Genomic DNA, 18,952 nt, shown 5'->3' with positions numbered 1-18,952 from the left:
GATCACGGTTCAAAGCCAGCACAAGCAGGAAAGGGCGTGAGACTCTTATCCCTAAAAACTGCTCAGAAAACCGAAAGTAGCACTGTGGCTCAAGTGGTAGAGTGCTTGCTTTGAGCTGAAGAGCTGAGGGACAGCGCCCAGGCCCAGAGTTCAGGCCCCACAACTGACAAAAAATTTTAAAAAAGACATTCCAACGGACCCATACAGTCAACATGTCCTATGATTTAGGTTTTGTTTAAACAAGGTCTGGTTCTTCTCTGTTGACAGGTATCTACAACCAGCTTGGTCCTCTTTTTTTTTTTTTTTCCTTTTTTTGGTCATGAGGCTTGAACTGTGGGCCTGGGCGCTGTCCCTCAGCTCTTCAGCTCAAGGCTAGCGCTCTACCACTTGAGCCACAGTGCCATTTCCAGTTTTCTGCTGGTTAACTGGAGATACGAGCCTGCCCAGCTGGCTTTGAACTGTGGTCCTTAGGTCTCTGCCTCCTAGGTAGTGTGAGGCACCAGCACCTCGCTCTTTTTTTTTTTTAATTAAATTTTTGGTACCAGCGATTGAACGCAGAGCCTCACACCTTCCCCTGGCTTTCTTGCTCATGGTTGGTGCTCCATTACTGGAGCCATGCCTCCAGTTTGACCTTTTACTGGTTAATTGGAGATGGAATCTTGCAGAGTTTAATTCCTGGGCTTGCTTCAAACAACCATCCCCTAGGTGTCAGTCTCCTGAGTAGCTGGGATTACAGGTGTGCACTACTAGTGCCCAGCAACTTCGTCTGTGTTAGGGGGCCGTGGACCTCTGCAGTGGCTCCCATCTCTAGTGCCCTCCACTGACAGCTTGCAGCTACACACAAGGCTCTCAACAGGCCCAGAGGCCCTCCTCAGCAGAGAGCAGGGTCCCTGGGAGTCAGATGTATCTGGGAACCCTCCCCCCAATCCTCCTTCAGGAGTAGTTCCTTCCACTTAGCTGTGGGGTACCATCCCAGGGCAAGCCTCCCAGAGAGCCTTTCCCAGCTCATTCTCACCCCAAGCATCTCTTCCCCTTCCTGGTTCCGTTGTTCTCTGTGGGCGCCTCACCCGATTTCTGATATATTCTGGCTTCTGGCTGGTGTCCTCCCCACTGGGAGTGAGCCTGTAATCTCCACAAGGCAGAATTCTGGTCTCTCTTGTTCTCCCCCGACCCCGTGGGATGAATGAAGAGGCCTCGGCGGGCGGGGTGCCCCACGCCCACTGAGCAGCATGGCAGGGGGATTCACTACTCCTGGCCTGAGTGGGGAGAACATGAGGGCTGTCATTCAGACAATGAAGGCTGGTTCCGAGGTTGCAAGGAAACGCCCCCCAGGGCCCCTCCCAGCGAGTGACGGAGGGCCGGAGCCCCAGACACCTTGCATCACAGCAGGTGTGAGATCTCCAGCCGGGGTCTCAGCCTTGGGAGCCGGCCTCAGCCCCGTGGTTGTTCTCACAACTCCAGACTGTTTACACCTTAAGGTCTGAAAGTGTGTATCTCAGCCAGGAGCTGGTGGCTCACACCTGCCCGTAGTCCTGGCTACTCAGGAGGCCAAGACCTGAGGGTCACCGTTCAAAGGCAGCCCAGGCAAAAAAAGTCGATGAGACTCTTATCTCCAATTAAGCATCAAAAAGCAGGAAGTGGAAGTGTGGCTCAAGCTTTGAGTGAAAAAGCCAAGTACAGTGTGAGGCCTTGAGTTCAAGCCCCAGTACCACCACAAAAAAAGGGGGGAGGTGTATATCCCAGCATGCCTGGCATGTAGAAAGCTCAAGATAGTTCTAGAAAACATAAAGACATGTAATCATGTGAAGTAAAAGAGGTAGCCAATGGAACCAGCCGAAGGAGAGCCTGCTAAGCCTTAAGAAAGCAGATGCCACTGGTGGCTCACGCCTGTCATCCTAGCTACTCAGGAGGCTGAGGTCTGAGGATCACAGTTCAAAGCCAGCCCGGGCAAGAAGGTCTGTGAAACTTATCTCCAATAAACCATGAGAAAACCGGGAATGGTGCTATAGCTCAATCGGTAGAGCACTAGCCTTAAGCTGAAGAGCTGAGGAACAGCACCCAGGCCCAGAGTTCAAGCCCCACAACCCACAAAAGAAAAAGAAAAAAAAGAAAAAAGAAAAAAGTGGAGCTGGGAAGGTGGCTCAGTGGTAGAGTGCTTGCCTTGCATGCCTGAGGCCCTGGGTTCGATTCCTCAGCACCAAATAAGCAAAAAGAAAAAAGCCAGAAGTGGCGCTGTGGCTCAAGTAGTGTAGAGTGCTAGCCTTGAGCTGAAGAGCTGAGGGACAGCGCCCAGGCCCAGAGTTCAGGCCCCACAACTGAACCCCCCCCAAAAAAACAAAAAAAAGAAAAAAAAAAGCAGATGCTTTCTTCAGAGAATAATATAGAAAGAAGAACTGAGAAAGTAGCAAATTCTACAGGACTGCCAGGTTAGTGCAGGCAGGAGCTGTGCCCCCAGGAAGCCCCGCAGCCATTCATTCCATGCCATGGCATGTGGGTGGGTTCCAATGCCGGGGCGATACAACAGTGTTTTTGGTATCCTGGCCAGACTAGGTGTTACCAGGGTGGGGATGGTATTTCTGGTAACCTGGATAGGTAGGTTAGGACATTGGGGAAACCCCCAAGGGGCGTGTGTGTGGAGGGTGGCAGCAGCTAGCAGGAGGATGACCTAGCAGATCCACATCCCAACACAGCAAGACAAAGATAACTGATATGAACTAAACCTAGGTGGCGGTCATAGCGCTCCTCAGGGCTCCACCAGAGTCTGGGGGCTGGAGCAGGCCTTGGCTGAGTCTTGAAGGCGGGATGCTAGCACCTGGTAAAGATGGAGTGAGAGGTGGATGTTGAGGTCCCCCAAAGAGGGCCGCAAGACAGTGGGTGGAGGAACTGGGGGGGGGTCCGACTAGGGCTTCTCCCTGCTCATTACTAGTGTGGGGGTACTGGGGGTGGTCTCTGTGACTTCTTCTAGAACATTCTAAATGTATTCTCAGTGTCCCAACTGGACCTCGAGCAAGCATGGGCATGTGTGGCTCTGAGGGGTGTCTGGCTGTGGACACGGATCTCATGCCCACCCAAGGGAGTGGGCCAGGAAAGGGCAGGAAGCCAGTGTTTCCATAGAGCAGGTCCAACTGGTTGTTCCCTGCAGCTCCTCACAAATGCCTGTCTGCCTACCCTGCCTTCCCCTTAACCTGTGAGCCGCCTGCACTGCGGTTCCTTTTTCTTTTAAGCTTTGGTGAAAATCACACAGCGTAAAATGAGCTACTTTAAACTGACCGGTTCAGTGGCATTTAGTCCATCTGCGATTTTAAGAGTGACCACACACTGCAACCACACTTCTGTCCAGTTCATCCCAGAGCAGGTTCACACCCCAAAGGGTAAACAGCCCGCGCTGCCCCATTCTTCACAGAAACCCAAGGCAAGTCTGCTCTGGGACCCTAACCACCCTGCCCAGCCATCTGTCAGCCCTGGGGTCCACATCCTAAGTTCTCCCGTGACCTTTTTTTTTGGTCAGTTGTGGGGCTAGAACTCTGGGCCTGGGCGCTGTCCCTGTGCTCTTCAGTTCCAGGTGAGTGCTCTACTGCTTGAGCCACAGCACCACTTCCAGTTTTCTAGTGGTTAATTGGAGATAAAAGGATCACGGTTCAAAGCCAGCCCGAGCAGAAAAGTCTGTGAGATTACTCAGCCTCCTGAGTAGCTAGGATGACAGGCATGAGCCATTGGCGCCGGCTTCCCATGACCATTTTTTACCAAATGTGAAACAAAGTGGCCGTAGCCAGTCTCCTTGGGGGTCCCAGGCCCTCTGTGACCTCTCTCTCTACAGCTTCTAAAGGTGTCCTCCCTTCCCTGAGGCCAGTCTGAAGCCACCTGGCACCTGAGAACTCCCCTGGGTGGCCTTCTCTTCTATCATCCACCTTCACTCTGCTGCCACCCCACGGCCCTCTCTGGAGCACTGTGCTCACACACAGCTCTCAACTCAGGGTGGAACAGCTCAGAAACTTTCTACTTCACCCTCTGCGCTCCACAACCCGAAAGGGATCGTTTGTCTGTAGTTCTGTGGGTCTTCCTCTCCTCAGTGACGCAGAACTCCCAGAGGACAGAAGCTTCCATCAATCCTGCAGCTGGGACGGCGGCTGTACAGATGCCACGGGTGGGGTGGGGGGTGGGGATGGAGGGGGGGTGGGGGTGGAAGGGGGTGGGGGGATGATGGAAGTCGGATGGAGGCTAGGTGGGATCAGGCAGCGCTTGGTGAGCTACCCACCCAGAACATGCCTTGAAAGGAAGAGTTGGGAGTTCACGCCTGGAGTTGGACAGGGATCTGTAGCAGGAAGTTCTCCTTTAGGACTCCTGTGTCCATGACTCCGATGGCCCCCGCCCAAAGGCCTGACCCTTCACATCTGAACAGAATGTGCCTACCCGCCTCACCCTGACTCCAGGAACGCGGGGGCTCCTGAGAGGGGCACGCGGTGCTGCCCCCGTTCCCCCACAACAGCCAAGGAGCAAGCCATGCCCCTGCCCAGGGCGCCTGTCTGGCCCCACACGTCCAGGAGCGAGTTGGGAACTATTAGTGTCGGAAAAGCAGAGGGGAGTTAAACCGCCATGGCTTCCACCTTCCTGGGGAACAGACACCTCTGCAAAGTACAAGTGGGGTGGTACCAAGCTGGACCAGGAGTCCTGGGCCTGTGCGCTCCAGCGACCTGGAGGCTTGTGTGAGACTCCAAGGGGAGCAGAGACGCAGAAGCAGGCAGACCAGGCCGCAGACAGCCGCTGTGCGGGGCCTGAGCCGGGCGGGCCGGAGCCTGGCAACCCTGCCGCACCTGACTTACCAGACCCCGCCTGTCCGACCGCACGGCGGTGACATGTGTCTGCACCTTCTTTCGTGTGAGTGAGAGGTGTGTGTGTGTGAGGTGTGTGTGAGGTGTGTGTGTGAGGTGAGTGTGAGGTGTGTGTGAGGTGTGTATATGTAGGTGTGTGTGAGGTGTGTGAGGTGTTTGTGTGAGATGTGTGTGGTGTGAGGTGTGTATATGTAGGTGTGTGTAAATGTGAGGTGTGTATATGTAGGTGTGTGTGAGGTATGTGAGGTGTGTGTGAGGTGTGTATATGTAGGTGTGTGAGGTGTGTGTAAGGTGTGTGTGTGTGTGAGGTGTGTGTGAGGTGTGAGGTGTGTGTGAGGTGTGTATATGTAGGTGTGTGTGAGGTATGTGAAGTGTGTGTGAGGTGTGTATATGTAGGTGTGTAAGTGTGAGGTGTGTATACGTAGGTGTGTGTGAGGTATGTGAGGTGTGTGTGAGGTATGTGTGAGGTATGTGTGAGGTGTGAGTGAGGTGTGTATATGTAGGTGTGTGTGAGGTGTGTATATGTAGGTGTGTGTGAGGTGTGTGTGAGGTGTGTATATGTAGGTGTGTGTGAGGTGTGTATATGTAGGTGTGTGTGAGGTGTGTGTGAGGTGTGTATATGTAGGTGTGTGTGAGGTGTGTATATGTAGGTGTGTGTGAGGTGTGTGTGAGGTGTGTATATGTAGGTGTGTGTGAGGTATGTGAGGTGTGTGTAAGGTGTGTGTGTGTGAGGTGTGAGGTGTGTGTGAGGTGTGTATATGTAGGTGTGAGGTGTGTGTAAGGTGTGTGTGTGTGTGAGAGGTGTGTGTGAGGTGTGTATATGTAGGTGTGTGTAAGTGTGAGGTGTGTATATGTAGGTGTGTGTGTGTATGTGTGAGTGTGGGTCTCGGACCCGGGCCTTGAGCTCGGGCCTGCGCGCTGCTCCTGCCCGGGGCCGGCTTCGAACCGCGGCGCGCAGGGTTCGTCCCCCTACTCGTCCCGCGGGCGGACACGCCCGCCCGTGAGCGCCGCCCCGCAGGCCGGGCGCCGCGTACCCCGGCGGGGCGCTCGCGGGGCGCTCGCGGGGCGCTCGCGGGGAGCCCGGGGCGCGCGCCGGGGGACGCAGGCCTGCCCGCCCGCCCGCGCACGCGCACACGGCCCCGCGCGCACGGCCCCGCCCCCCGCAGCAGGCCCCGCCCCCGCGCGCACACGCCAGCGCGCGCACGTCCGCCCTGGCGCCCGCAGCGTCCGGCGCGCGCTGTCGTCACTTCCTCTCGCCGGCGGCGGCGCCCGGCCTGCTTCCGCTTCCCGCCGCGGCGCGCGCCGAGCTCCCCGTCGAGTCGGTGATCATGGCAGCCACGGCCACGATGGCGACCTCGGGGTCGGCGCGGAAGCGGTTGCTCAAGGAGGAGGACATGACCAAGGTGGAGTTCGAGACGAGCGAGGAGGTGGACGTGACGCCCACCTTCGACACCATGGGCCTGCGGGAGGACCTGCTGCGCGGCATCTACGCCTACGGTAGGGGCGCGGGCCGGGGCCGGGGGCAGGCCGGGGCCGGGGTCGGAGCAGGGGCCGGAGGGAGGCCGGGGCCGGGGCCGGGGTCGGAGCAGGGGCCGGAGGGAGGCCGGGGCCGGGGCCGGGGTCGGAGCAGGGGCCGGGGGGAGGCCGGGGCCGGGGCCGGGGGGAGGCCGGGGCCGGGGCCGGGGGGAGGCCGGGGCCGGGGCCGGGGGGAGGCCGGGGCCGGGGCCGGGGTCGGAGCCGGGGCCGGGGGGAGGTCGGGGCCGGGGCCGGGGTCGGAGCAGGGGCCGGGGGGAGGCCGGGGCCGGGGCCGGGGTCGGAGCCGGGGCCGGGGGGAGGCCGGGGCCGGGGCCGGGGGGAGGCCGGGGCCGGGGCCGGGGTCGGAGCAGGGGCCGGAGGGAGGCCGGGGCCGGGGCCGGGGTCGGAGCAGGGGCCGGGGGGAGGCCGGGGCCGGGGCCGGGGTCGGAGCAGGGGCCGGGGGGAGGCCGGGGCCGGGGCCGGGGTCGGAGCCGGGGCCGGGGGGAGGTCGGGGCCGGGGGGAGGCCGGGGCCGGGGCCGGGGCAGGCCGGGACCGGGGTCGGAGCCGGGGCCGGGGTCGGAGCCGGGGCCGGGGTCGGAGCCGGGGCCGGGCGAGGCCGGGGTCGGGCGCCGGGAGGGAGACCGCCAGGGCTCCGGGGCCAAGAGTCCGGTGCGGTGGCCGCCTGTCGCGCACCCAGCTGGGTCTAGCGACCTCGAAGTCCCCGGCGACCCTTCGCACGCCTTGGTCGGTAGAGAACTGCTTCGTGCCCAGGCCCCCGAGGCGCCGGGCTAGCGGGGAGCCCGTGAGGCCGAGAGTTCAGGACGAGGTTGCTTCCGGCGGTGGCAGATGCCGCGAGACACCGGAGCGGGGCGGCTGTGGGAGGAGAGCCGCGGACCCGTCAGATAGCGGGTGGGGGCTGTCCCGGCGCCGAGGCGGAGGGCGCGCTGGCGCTGGCGCCGGCCCGGGCCCCGCGCCCGCCCCTTTGCTCCTGGAGGAGCCCCCGTCGCCGGAGCCCAGGGGCCAGTTTGCAGGAGTAGTGATGGAGAATTTGAAAGGCATTTCTAATTCTGTGTGTGTGTCCGTCCATCCGTCCATCCATCCATCCATCCATCCATCCATTCATCCATCCATGTATGTGTGTCCACGCACCAGCACTAGATCTTGAACTCGAGACCTGGAAGCTGTTCCTTAACTTTTTTTTGCTCAAGGGGGATGCTCTACCACTTGAACCACACTTGCACGTTCAGCTTTTTGGTGGTTCATTAGAGACAAGAGTTACATGGACTGACCTTGAACCACGATCCTCAGATCTCAGCCTCCTGAGTAGCTTCAGTTCAGAAATCCATTTCTAAATGCATTAGGGAACCATGGGAGGGTCTTAGTCAAAGATGGCATGATTGAATTTGCAGCTTTGGAGTTTTAGTGTCTGAATCTGGGCTGAGGCTGCAGTGAGGTGAGTTGAGAGGTTCCTGCTCCAGCTCAGGAGAGACACGGTGTTTCTGTAGTTGTCCAGAGCCGTAGAGCTCATAGGTTGGCTGGTGCCAGTGATAGAAGGATTCCAGGGGTTTTGAGTGACTTGGTGGGCAGATGCAAACATCTGGCAGAGATGGAGGGAGGTTCTGCCTTGACCTGTGTAAGAGACTGGCTTTAGTTTCAGGGTGATCTGAGAGCTTCCGGGAGGGGGTGTTGTGGAGTCTGTTAGTATAGTGGGACTCCAGGTAAGATGGTAGGTAGGGACAGATAGATGGGAATGTGGACACTTGAGGGTGCGGCCTTTGTTCAAGATGCCCTTTATCGGCAGTCCTTAGTGTAACACTTCAGACAGTGAGGAGAGGCTGCCGGGGGAGCCAGGTGAAAGGGCCTTTACCACCAGTCCCTGCTGCTTGCTTAGCCTTCCCACGTCCCAACTGTGTTAACTTCCCAGCCACATAACTTCATGGGTTTAAGTCATCTGTTACATCTACTTTTGGTGTATTAAATGGTACAAAGTAATTAAGTTGCAGCTTTTGTAAGGTTGTGTTTGCTTGGAAAAGTTCTTCAAAATAGGTTCATTCAGGATAACTGCCAGGCAGGAGAGATAATGCTGTAGCTCCTTAGTTTAAAAAGTCAATGAGAGCCTGGTGCTAGTGGCTCCCGCCTGTAAGCCTAGCTACTCAGGAGGCTGAGAGGATCATGGTGTTATTCTCTCCAATAAACTAATCAAAAAAAAAAAAGCTAGAAGTAGTGCTTTGGCTCAAGTGGTATAGTGCTTGCTTTGAGCAAAAAAAGCTCAGGGACAGTACCCAAAACCAGAGTTCCAAGCCCCATGACAGGCAAAGAAAAAAAAAAAAGGAGAAAAAAAAGAGGCCTTTTGTAATACAGATAAAGGAATTGTGGAGTAAAAATTGAAGTAGCTGGGTGCTGGTGGCTCACGCCTGTAATCATAGTACTTAGGAGGCTGAGATCTGAGGATTGTGGTTCAAAGCCAGCCCCGGCAGGAAAGTCAGTGAGACTCTTCATCTCCAATAAACCACCAGAAAACCAGAAGTGGCGCTGTGGCTCAAGTGGTAGAGCGCTGGCCCTCAGCTGAGGGAGAGCGCCCAAGCCCAGAGTTTAAGGCCCATGACTGACAAAAAAAAAAAAAAAGTTAAAGTCCCCTTCCACTCTCCAGGAAATACCACCACCACCATCTTGTTTAAACTGTGGTCTCTGTCTTCTGAGTTCGATGCTGTTTCTTTCAGAGATGTTGTCGTTTTCAGGTAGCATCCTACAACACTATGAAGTCCATCCTGCCTATGTCTTAAATATTGGGTTAGGATGGGCGAAGGTTGGCAGAGGTTAAAAAGTGAATCCCATATCCCTGAGGAGTTTACACCACAGATTTTAGTGCTGTTGTAGTGGGGAGAGCTCAGTTGTTTTTTTTTTGTTTTGTTTTGTTTTTGCTGCCAGTCCTGGGGCTTGAACTCTGAGGGCTGGGCACTGTCCCTGAGTTTCTTTTGCTCAAGGCTAACACTCTACCACTTGAGCCACTTCCAGCTTTTTCTGCTTACATGGTACTGAGGAATCGAACCCAAGGCTTCATGCATGCTAGACAAGCACTCTACCATTGAGCCACCTTCCCAGTCCGAGAGCTCAATTGTTCTTTACTTGCAGGTTTTGAAAAACCTTCAGCAATCCAGCAGCGAGCTATCAAGCAGATAATTAAAGGGAGAGATGTCATTGCACAGTAAGTTGGTCTGAGGGGAGGGCAGACCCAGCCAGCGGCCCGCGGTGTAGTGAAATGCCTTTCAGAACAAGTCTGTTCTGCAGTCTGCTTTCTCCTTCACTTTAGCCCTGTGGCATTATACTTTATTTTTTTTTCTGTTCTCAACAAGAGAAAGTTGTGGGGTTTTTTAGCTAGCTTTTCTCAGCTCTCAGTCTGGAATCTGCTATGCTATGGGCACTCTATCACTTGAATCACACCCCAGTCCTAAAAACAAAAATGACTATGAGCAGCCATGGCTCTGTAATTCTAGTCAGCAGGTTGGATCTGAGGATTGCAGCTTCAAGACAGCCCAGGCAGGAACGTCCCTGGGACCCTTATCCAGTCAGCAAAATGCTGACTGGAGGTGTGGCTAAAGTGGTAGAGCACCAGCTACGAGTGAAAAACCTGAGAATGAGCGTTCCTGAGTTCAAATCCTGGTATTGGAGCATGTATGCACATGCATGCACACACACACACACACACACACACACACACACGGAGGAAGCTGTTCTGGAGCTGGGCCCTTTGAAGACCCATGAGGAGCGAGGGAGGAAGAGAGGGAAGGGCCATGGGGATGAGGACAGGCCTTCCAGTTCCACTTGTCTGCTCTCTTGAACAGGTCTCAGTCTGGCACAGGCAAGACGGCCACCTTCAGCATCTCTGTCCTCCAGTGCTTGGACATTCAGGTGAGCACTGCCTTCAAAATCTCTCTCCAGTCCCAGGAACCACTTGCTGTTTCTTCTGCATTACAGTGTTCAGAGAGAATCATTTGCATTCCATGTTTACACCAACTCAGCATCTTAATTAGATGTCTGATGACTATGCTGATAGCCTGTCTGAAATCCTTTGTTTAAGGACGTTGCGCTGGACATGTGGCTCAGTGGTAGAGTGCTGGCCTAGCATGCATGAAGCCCTGGGTTTGATAACTCAGTACCACGTACACAGAAAAAGCTGAAGTGGTACTGTGGCTCAAGGGCTAGAGTGCTAGCCTTGAACAAAAGAAGCTCAGGGACAGTGCCCAGGCCCCGAGTTCAAGTCCCAGGACTAGCAAAGATAAATAACTAAACAAAATTAGGATTGTTTTGTGGTGTTTTTTTGGTGGGGAAGCGGGGAGGCTATGGTAGGAATCAAACCCAGATCTTCTGATGTTAGACATGCATTCTACCACTGAAGTGTATCTACCTACATCCTTTTTCTTTTGTCTTTTATTTCTTGGTACTGAGGATCGAACCCAAGGCCTTGCACTTGCTAGGCATGCGCTTTGCCACTGAGCTGCATCCTAGCCAGGAGGAGAGTTTTTTTTTTTTTAATTATTTTATTGTAGTTCTTTGTCAGTTGTGGGGTTTGAGCTCTTCAGCTAAGGTGACCCTCCCACTGAGCCACAGCGCCACTTCCAAGCACAGGTTTTTAAACTAGAGATTATTTAAAGTAGATCTGAGACTGGATTATTACAAGCCATATTTAAAAATACTGAGACTAGCTGGATGCGAGTAGCTCATGCCTATAATCCTAGCTACTTAGGAGGCTTAGTTCTGAAAGATCACAGTTTGATCACAGACCAGGCAGAAGGGTTTACTAAACTCCAGCTCCAGAATAAGCAGCAAAAAGCAAGACCGGAGGTGTGGCTCAAGTGCTGGAGTGCTAGGGGAGCAAGCAAGCCAAGAGCTCAGAACTCTTGAGTTCAAACCCCAGTTCCAGCAAAAGAAAAACAAACTACTACTTTGACAGGAGATCATTGTATTAAGCTAAATAAGCCAGAGTCAGAAAAGCAAATTGTATGTATTCTTCTCATGGGAGAAACCTAAATTTAAAAAAAAAACCAAAAAACTGTAAGAGTAGAAAGGGGATTATTTTGAGAAGAGGAAAGAGATTCAAGACAAGAGAGGGCCGCGGGCAGTTGTGGTCAAAGGGCGTTGCATTGTATGCCAGGATGCAAAAGTCACGGCGAAACACTTTGCTTTCTACAGTTAATGTACGTTCTTCTGAAAGCCTTAAAACAATGTTGAGGATTGTCTTTTCCAATTGTTTCCCAGGTTCGAGAAACCCAAGCTTTGATCTTGGCCCCAACAAGAGAGCTGGCTGTGCAGATTCAGAAGGTGAGCTGTGTTTGTGGGTTGTGAAGTTTCTGCCAGTTCCTAGCTTTTTGTTTCTTCATTGTGGTTCTGGGAATTGAGTCTGTTTTGCCATTAATCATTCTGTGCGTAGTGAACTTCTGGTTTGTATTGCCATTTTTATTGTAGTTTATAGGCTTTCTAGAGAGCGTGAGCGAGAGCAAGTGTGTGTGGTCTTCAGTCCATTTAAACAAAACTATAACTTTACACTCATAACTTGGAAAGAATATGTTAGGATGCTAATATACCATGAGGTCAGTAGGGTTATGATTTTGTGTGGGAAAGGTGGGAGTGGCACCTGGGGCCTGGGTGCAGAACTGAGCTTTTGGCTCAAAGCTGGCACTCTGTTACATGAGCCACAGCTCCACTTCTGGCTTTTTTGGGTAGTTAATTGGAGATGAGTCTCTTCTGCCTGGGCTGATCTCAGCCTCTTGAGTAGCTAGGATTACAGGCGTGAGCTGCTAGCCCCTGGCATGAAGTGTATTTTTTCTGAAATTGGTGTGTATTGCTTTTGTAATGATGTCTCAAAATCATCTTCATGTGGCGTGGGCTGTGCTTCCTGCAGGGCCTGCTTGCTCTTGGGGACTACATGAACGTGCAGTGCCACGCCTGCATCGGGGGCACCAACGTTGGCGAGGACATCCGGAAGCTGGACTACGGGCAGCACGTGGTCGCGGGCACGCCGGGCCGAGTCTTTGGTGAGTGACGCTGCTCGGCGGGCCCTGTGAAGCGAGCCGTTCTCCGTGTGGTGAGGCGCGGAGGCCGCCGCCGCCGGGCCGTGGGCGGCGGGTCAGGGGCCAGTTGGGGTGGCAGCTCCTCTCGGAGCCCCACGTGTGGTTCTTCAGAATCTCAAATTTACAGACATGATTCGTCGCAGAAGTTTAAGGACCCGAGCTATCAAGATGTTGGTTTTGGACGAGGCTGACGAGATGCTGAATAAAGGTATGGGAACAGCGTTTGCTGGCATGCGCAGCTAGTCAGAGTGTTGCGAGGTTCCTTAGGTTTTCTTTGCCTTGATGGACATAAAGTTCCCACCTTGGCTCTTCGGTGGGAGCTGAGAGCTCTAATCCACCCGAATGGCCGCCTTGTGTCCGAGTGCTCCCGCACGAGGCCCCATGGAGCTGAGCGGAACAGAGGGAATGCCTGGCGCGGACGGCGGGGGGGGGGGGGGGGGGGGAGCGGCAGCAGCAGGACGGGGACTCGGGTCAGCAGTGCCTTCCTTCTGAAGTGAGTACACGCTCGCTGCATGAAATATCTGTGAAGTGGAGGTAACTGGGTATACAATGCTGGCCGCGGCTGAATAGAACAGTGAATAAAAGTCCGCTTTTGGGGGTGGGAAGCACAGGCTGAGCGTGAGTGTGAGCAGTGGCGGCAGGTGCGGCGAGGCTGCCCTCCTGTGATGGCCCTCGGACCCGCCGCAGCTCCGCCCCTCGCCTGTCTTGTTCTCCAGGTTTCAAAGAGCAGATTTATGACGTGTATAGGTACCTGCCGCCCGCCACGCAGGTGGTTCTCATCAGTGCCACCCTGCCCCATGAGATCCTGGAGATGACCAACAAGTTCATGACAGACCCCATCCGCATCCTGGTGAAACGGTAGGCGCGAGCCCTGCCGCCGCCATTCCCTATTAAGGCCTGAGCGAGAGGACTTAACGGTTAAGGTGGTGCACATAGTCCACACGTAAGGGGGTCCAGGAAGAGATGCAGAGGGTGTGGCTGGGCAGACGGGGCCTTGGCCACGCACACCTCCCCAGAGCCCAGCCTCTGTCTCCCTCCCAGTCCTGCCTGGAAGATGACAGGTGACATTTTGTCTTGGTGCCAGTGATGAGTTGACCCTGGAAGGCATCAAGCAGTTTTTTGTGGCCGTGGAAAGAGAGGAGTGGAAGTTCGACACCCTGTGTGACCTCTACGACACGCTGACCATCACCCAGGCCGTCATCTTCTGCAACACCAAGCGGAAGGTTTGCGCCCCACGGCCCCAGCCCCCGAGAAGGCGCGCCAGGCCTTGGTGACAGCGACTGCGCTGCTGTGTGGAGTCGGTTCCACCTATTCCAGCTTGGGAAGTTGATGGTTTCTGTGCAGAAGCAGCTGTAGACGTGATACCTGGGTGCCGCCTGGCTGTAGAACAGTAGTTTATGGTTTCTGTGCAGAAGCAGCTGTAGACGTGATACCTGGGTGCCGCCTGGCTGTAGAACAGTAGTTTCATTTGCAGAAGAAGCAGATGCCACGTCCAGCATGGTGGCCCAGCCCTGTGGTTCTAGCAGCTGGGGAGGCTGAGGCGGGAGGATCACCTGAGCCCGGGGTTCCAGACTAACCTGGGCAGCATGCACACCCCAGCTTTAAAAAAATAAAAAATAGGAGCTGGGTGCTGATGCACACTTGTCATCCTAGCTACTCAAGAGGCTGAGAGCTAAGGATCGCGGTTCAAAGCCAACCTGGGAAGGAAAGTACACGAGACTGATCTCCAGAAAACTCGAAGTGGAACTAGGGCTCCAGTGGTAGAGCGCTCGCCTTGAGCTGAAGAGCTGAGGGACAGCGCCCAGGCCCAGAGTTCAGTCCCCAAGACCAGCAAAAAATAAAAACAGGTGCTGATGCCAGTCCCAGGCCTGAAGTTGGGTATCGTTTGCCGATGGGGGACAGCCCTGCTGTAGGTTGGAGCTCCCTGGTGGTGCCAGCCTTTGGGCAGAGCTGGGAGCCCTTGTCAGCCTTCCTGAAAAAAGAAGAGAGGCACTTCCTACAGGACACGAATTCAAGTTTCAGATGAGCAGACAGGCGTCAGCAAGTGTTTGCAGGCAGGCGTGCATTTCTGCATGTTGGTTGAGAGGAGTCTGCGTTCAACACGCAGTGGTCGCCCTGCAGATGGAGGAAGTGGGGTCCCGGGGCACGGGTGGCTTCATGAGCTCCAGTAGCACTTGCTGATTTGGTTCTAGGTTGACTGGCTGACGGAGAAGATGCGAGAAGCCAACTTCACGGTGTCTTCCATGCATGGGGACATGCCCCAGAAGGAGCGGGAGTCCATCATGAAGGAGTTCCGGTCCGGGGCCAGGTGTGTGGCAGCTGACTTGCGCCGTGCTGGTTGGGGTCCCTGCCCATCGGGGTCTGCCTGCTGCACTGAGCTCTTCCTGTGACTGGCTGTGCTGGGGGTGCTGTCGCCCAGTCCAGCCAGGGAGAGAGCCGCTGCGCACCCGGGGAGTGAGCCCGCGGGATGACCCGCCTCGACTAGTGGGTGGCTTGCTTTGTTCAGAACGCTGCTGTTTTGTTTCCAAGGAGGTGAATGCTTTCTGATCTTTTGTAATTGAGTTTGCAGGAGTCCTTAGTGGCAGAGAGGGTGGCTGCTCCTTTTGGGGGGGGCAGTTGTGGGGGCTGAACTCAGGCCTGGGCGCTGTCCCTCAGCTCTTCAGCTCAAGGCCAGCGCTCTACCACTGGAGCCACAGTGCCACTTGCAGTTTTTTCTGTTTATATGGTGCTGAGGAATCGAACCCAGGGCCTCACGCATGCGAGGCAAGCGCTCTACCACTGAGCCAGCCCCGGGTGACTGTACTTTAGATGTGTTCGCGTTTGTGTGTCCTTCAGCAGATCAGGCTGCCAGCCTTCAGCTGCTGCTTGTCCCTGTGTTCTGCTTACACTAAGCAGTCCCTGCGCTGTGGCGCTCTGCCCTTCTGTCTGCACATCTGCCGGATTTCCTCTGCACCACTTACTTGTGTGCTTGTGGTTCCCATGATTGTTGGAAACAATCTGTAGTTTTTTTTTTTGTCCTGGGGCTTATTCTGGGCGGGGCCTGGGCGCTGTTCAGCTCAAGGCCAGCACTCTTATCACTTGAGCCACAATGCCACGTCCAGTTTTCTGGTGGTTTATTGGAGATGAGTATCACACAATTCCTGCCTGGGCTGGCTTTGAACCTCAATACTCAGATCTCAGTCTCCCAAATAGCTAGGATGAAAGGCCTGAGCCACTGGCGCCCAGTAGTTGGGTTTTTTATTTTGGTCAGTAATCAAGATACTCCTCTTGTAAGAGGAACAATTATTCTAGCTTTATTCAACGTATTTACTGATCTCATTTCTGTTTTCATCGTCTTTTTTTGGGGGGGGGGGGGGGACGTGCCAGTTCTGCCCCAGCACCTGGGTGTTGTCGTTGAGCTTTTTAGGGGGCAAATCTAGAACATTTTGTCACAGCTCCATTTCTAGCTTTGGTGATTAATTGGAGATAAAGCGTCAGGGCCTTTACCGCTCAGGCTGGCTTTAAGCTGTGTGATCTAACTCCTGAGTAGCTAGTATTGCAGTGGCCACAGTGTCTCGCTTACCATTTCTCTTCAGTTCACTCTTCTTTAATCTTCTTCTCCATATTTATTTAGAGGTCAGTAGTGGTCCTGGCAAAAGCGCTGTGTCTGCTGTGGGTCTGGACTTTGATTCATTTTTTAGTACAGGAGGCAGCTCGTCTCTGCTTGAGCCTCTACTTGATATTTCTTTTTACAGAACAGCTTGATTTAGACACTGCTCCTCTCCTGTGTGGACTTGTGCCGGAGCTGGGCCCGCATAGTTTGGGTGGCTGTGTCTGGAGGCATTGCCTTCTGTGTCCTGGGTGGGTGGGCAGCTGTCCTTCATGCCAGTCCTGGTCAGCTACCAGCCCAGGTCTCTGAGGCCGGGCCTGCTTTCCAGGCTGCTCTGGGCTAGCTTTTGTGTTTTGTTTCCAGCAGCGTTTACTTCGCTGTCTGGATGCGTTGGCATTTGTGGGACTAAGGGCTCTTGCCTCCCCCTCCTCCCCTCCCCTCCCCTCTCCTCCTCCCCTCCCCTCCTCTCCCCTCCAGCTGTGGAAGGCCTTGCAGCCTCCCCCCATCTTGAGTCGCTCCCCTGTCTGCCTCTAGGCCCACGTTTCCAAATGAAAATAGGTAAAAAAAGAAGCAGTCTCTTTTATGTGGTGGCACTGGGCTTTGAACTCAGGTCCTTGGCTTGCCAGGAAGTTGCTCTCCCTTGGGCCACACTGCTGCCCTTTTACCTTAGCTGCTTTTAGACAGGTTCTCTCATTTTTGCTCCACTGGATGTGAACCACAATCTTCCTCTCTGTCTCCCCATGAGCCTGGGATGGTAGCTCACGCCACCTACTTCATTGGTTGAGATGGGACTCCTGAAGAGGTTTAGCCTGGGCTGGCTTGTAACCGGACCCTACATCTCCCTCCCGAGTAGCTAGACTTACGGGCGTGAACCACCACAGCTGGCATCTTTTCTCAACCCCAACACACCTGAGCTTTGTTAGCTCAATAAATGTAGTGTTAAAAATTGAGATTTTTTTTTTTGCTTCCTTTTGTGTGTGGTTTTCAAACTCAGGTATGTGTCCCACGCACGCACGCACACATCTTGATTGTGACGAGCACATGCCAGGTACTCTGTGGTGCCCCTCTTGTCCTTGAGAGGATGGGGTAGAGCTGCGGAGCCACACCTACCCCGTTTCTGGTTTTGGCGGAATTTTTGCTAGGCAATTACTGGTGTGTGACTAATAGTGAGTAGATGTTGATAGCCGTGTGTGTGTGTGTGTGTGTGTGTGTGTGTGTGTGTGTGTGTGTGTGTGTGTGTGTGATCACTTTGTGGCAGCTGATCAGCAGTGGAGGCAGCTCCAGTCTCACCATCCTGGCTTTCTCTCCACAGCCGAGTGCTCATTTCCACAGACGTCTGGGCCCGGGGCCTGGATGTCCCTCAGGTGTCACTCATCATTAACTACGACCTGCCCAACAACAGAGAGCTGTACATACACAGGTAGGAGCCCGTCCTTGCCCAGGTGACACACCTGCCGGTGGCTCCTGCGAGGTCACTGACGTGGCTGTTTGCCTCCTGCAGAATTGGGCGCTCTGGGCGGTACGGCCGGAAGGGTGTGGCCATCAACTTCGTGAAGAACGATGACATCCGCATCCTGCGGGACATCGAGCAGTACTACTCCACGCAGATCGACGAGATGCCCATGAACGGTGAGCGGGGGCTCCGCCCAGGTTGGCTTCTGCTGGGGGCTTTTCCTCTGCCGAGCGAGCGCCCTCCTTACCCGTTCCCACACCCTCTCCTCGCAGTTGCTGACCTGATCTGAGCTGAGGACCGCCCACGCTGCTCTGCTGCTTCCTGCGTGGATTGTTAGGCAGTGTCTGTGAGAGGGTGTGCAAGCTCTCAGCCCCAAAGACAGCCCTGGGGATTCACTGTCCTTTCTTAACATATGTAAATAGTGCATTGCTCCGTTTTTTCATTAAACATTGAATTTTTTTTCCCTTAAGTGTGAATTTGTACTTCCCAGAACTGGCAGCTTTCCTGGTGACACTGCTCTTGGACAGGTATTTTAACTCCACATTCTCTGCAGAACCTACTTGAAAAGTTTGTAATAGATGAGCTAGAATTTCCAAATCCTCAATAGAAATTACAAAAAAATCAGTGACTTCCTCTTAGAAGACTTGTTTTTGCTGGATCTGAGGCTGAATTTAGTGTTCTCCTTTGGCTTTCTTTCTCAGTTGGTGCTCTGCCACTTGAGCCACATCTCCAGTGTGTCATTTTGATGGTTAATTGCAGATGGGAGTCTTCCAGACTTTGCTTCCCAGGATGATTTTGAACTGTGATCCTCCAGGTCTCAGTCTTCTGGCTCGTTATAATTTGAGGCATGAGCCACCTGCAGCCAGCTAAAGACTTCTTTAAAAGATAATTTCCAGGGGCTGGGAAGGTGGCTCAGTGGTAGAGTGCTTGCCTTGCATGCCTGAGGCCCTGGGTTCAATTCCTCAGCACCATATAAGCAAAAAGGAAAAGGCCGGAAGTGGCGCTATGGCTCAAGTGGTAGAGCGCTAGCCTTGAGCTGAAGAGCAGAGGGACAGCGCCCAGGCCCAGAGTTCAAGGCCCCACCACCGGACCAAAAAAAAAAAAGATAATTTCCAGGGCTGGGAAGGTGGCTCAATGGTAGAGCGCTTGCCTTGCATGCATGAGGCCCTGGGTTCTATTCCTCAGCATCACATAAGCAAAAAGAAAGAAGCTGGAAGTGGTGCTGTGGCTCAAGAGGTAGAGCACTAGCCTTGAGCTGAAGACTGAGGGACAGAGTTCAGGTCCCACGACCGGACCCAAAAAAAAAAATTTCCAGAAGGACTAAAGTTAAAGATCTTAAGACACTTCTGGAATGAAGCAGAGCATAAGTATGGATAAAGTGCTTGTGAAATGTATCCTACCAGCGTCCAGGCTGTAAAGGACCTTTGCGTGTGTGGCAGTACCAGGGCTTGAACTGAGGACAGTTGGGCCAGCTCGTGACAGTGGCTTCTGGTAACA

General features: G+C 54.3%; 1 protein-coding gene across 1 annotated transcript; it reads left to right on the top strand.

Moving 5' to 3' along the window:
- The first annotated feature begins 6,080 nt into the window (after positions 1–6,080).
- Positions 6,081–17,919, top strand: Eif4a3 (eukaryotic translation initiation factor 4A3). Its single transcript, XM_042669984.1, has 12 exons — positions 6,081–6,326; positions 9,478–9,550; positions 10,188–10,254; positions 11,602–11,664; positions 12,245–12,377; positions 12,541–12,621; positions 13,130–13,271; positions 13,498–13,636; positions 14,606–14,721; positions 17,315–17,422; positions 17,504–17,631; positions 17,728–17,919. Exons 1-12 carry the CDS (start codon positions 6,158–6,160, stop codon positions 17,742–17,744), a joined length of 1,236 nt encoding a protein of 411 aa, XP_042525918.1. The 5' UTR covers positions 6,081–6,157; the 3' UTR covers positions 17,745–17,919.
- The last annotated feature ends 1,033 nt before the right edge of the window (positions 17,920–18,952 follow it).

The sequence above is a fragment of the Dipodomys spectabilis genome, unplaced genomic scaffold (assembly GCF_019054845.1).
Source record: "Dipodomys spectabilis isolate Male_0828 unplaced genomic scaffold, ASM1905484v1 ptg000512l, whole genome shotgun sequence".
NCBI lineage: Eukaryota > Metazoa > Chordata > Mammalia > Rodentia > Heteromyidae > Dipodomys > Dipodomys spectabilis.
The sequence above is the reverse complement of the archived record's forward strand: the minus strand, read 5'-3'. Positions and strand labels throughout refer to the sequence as shown.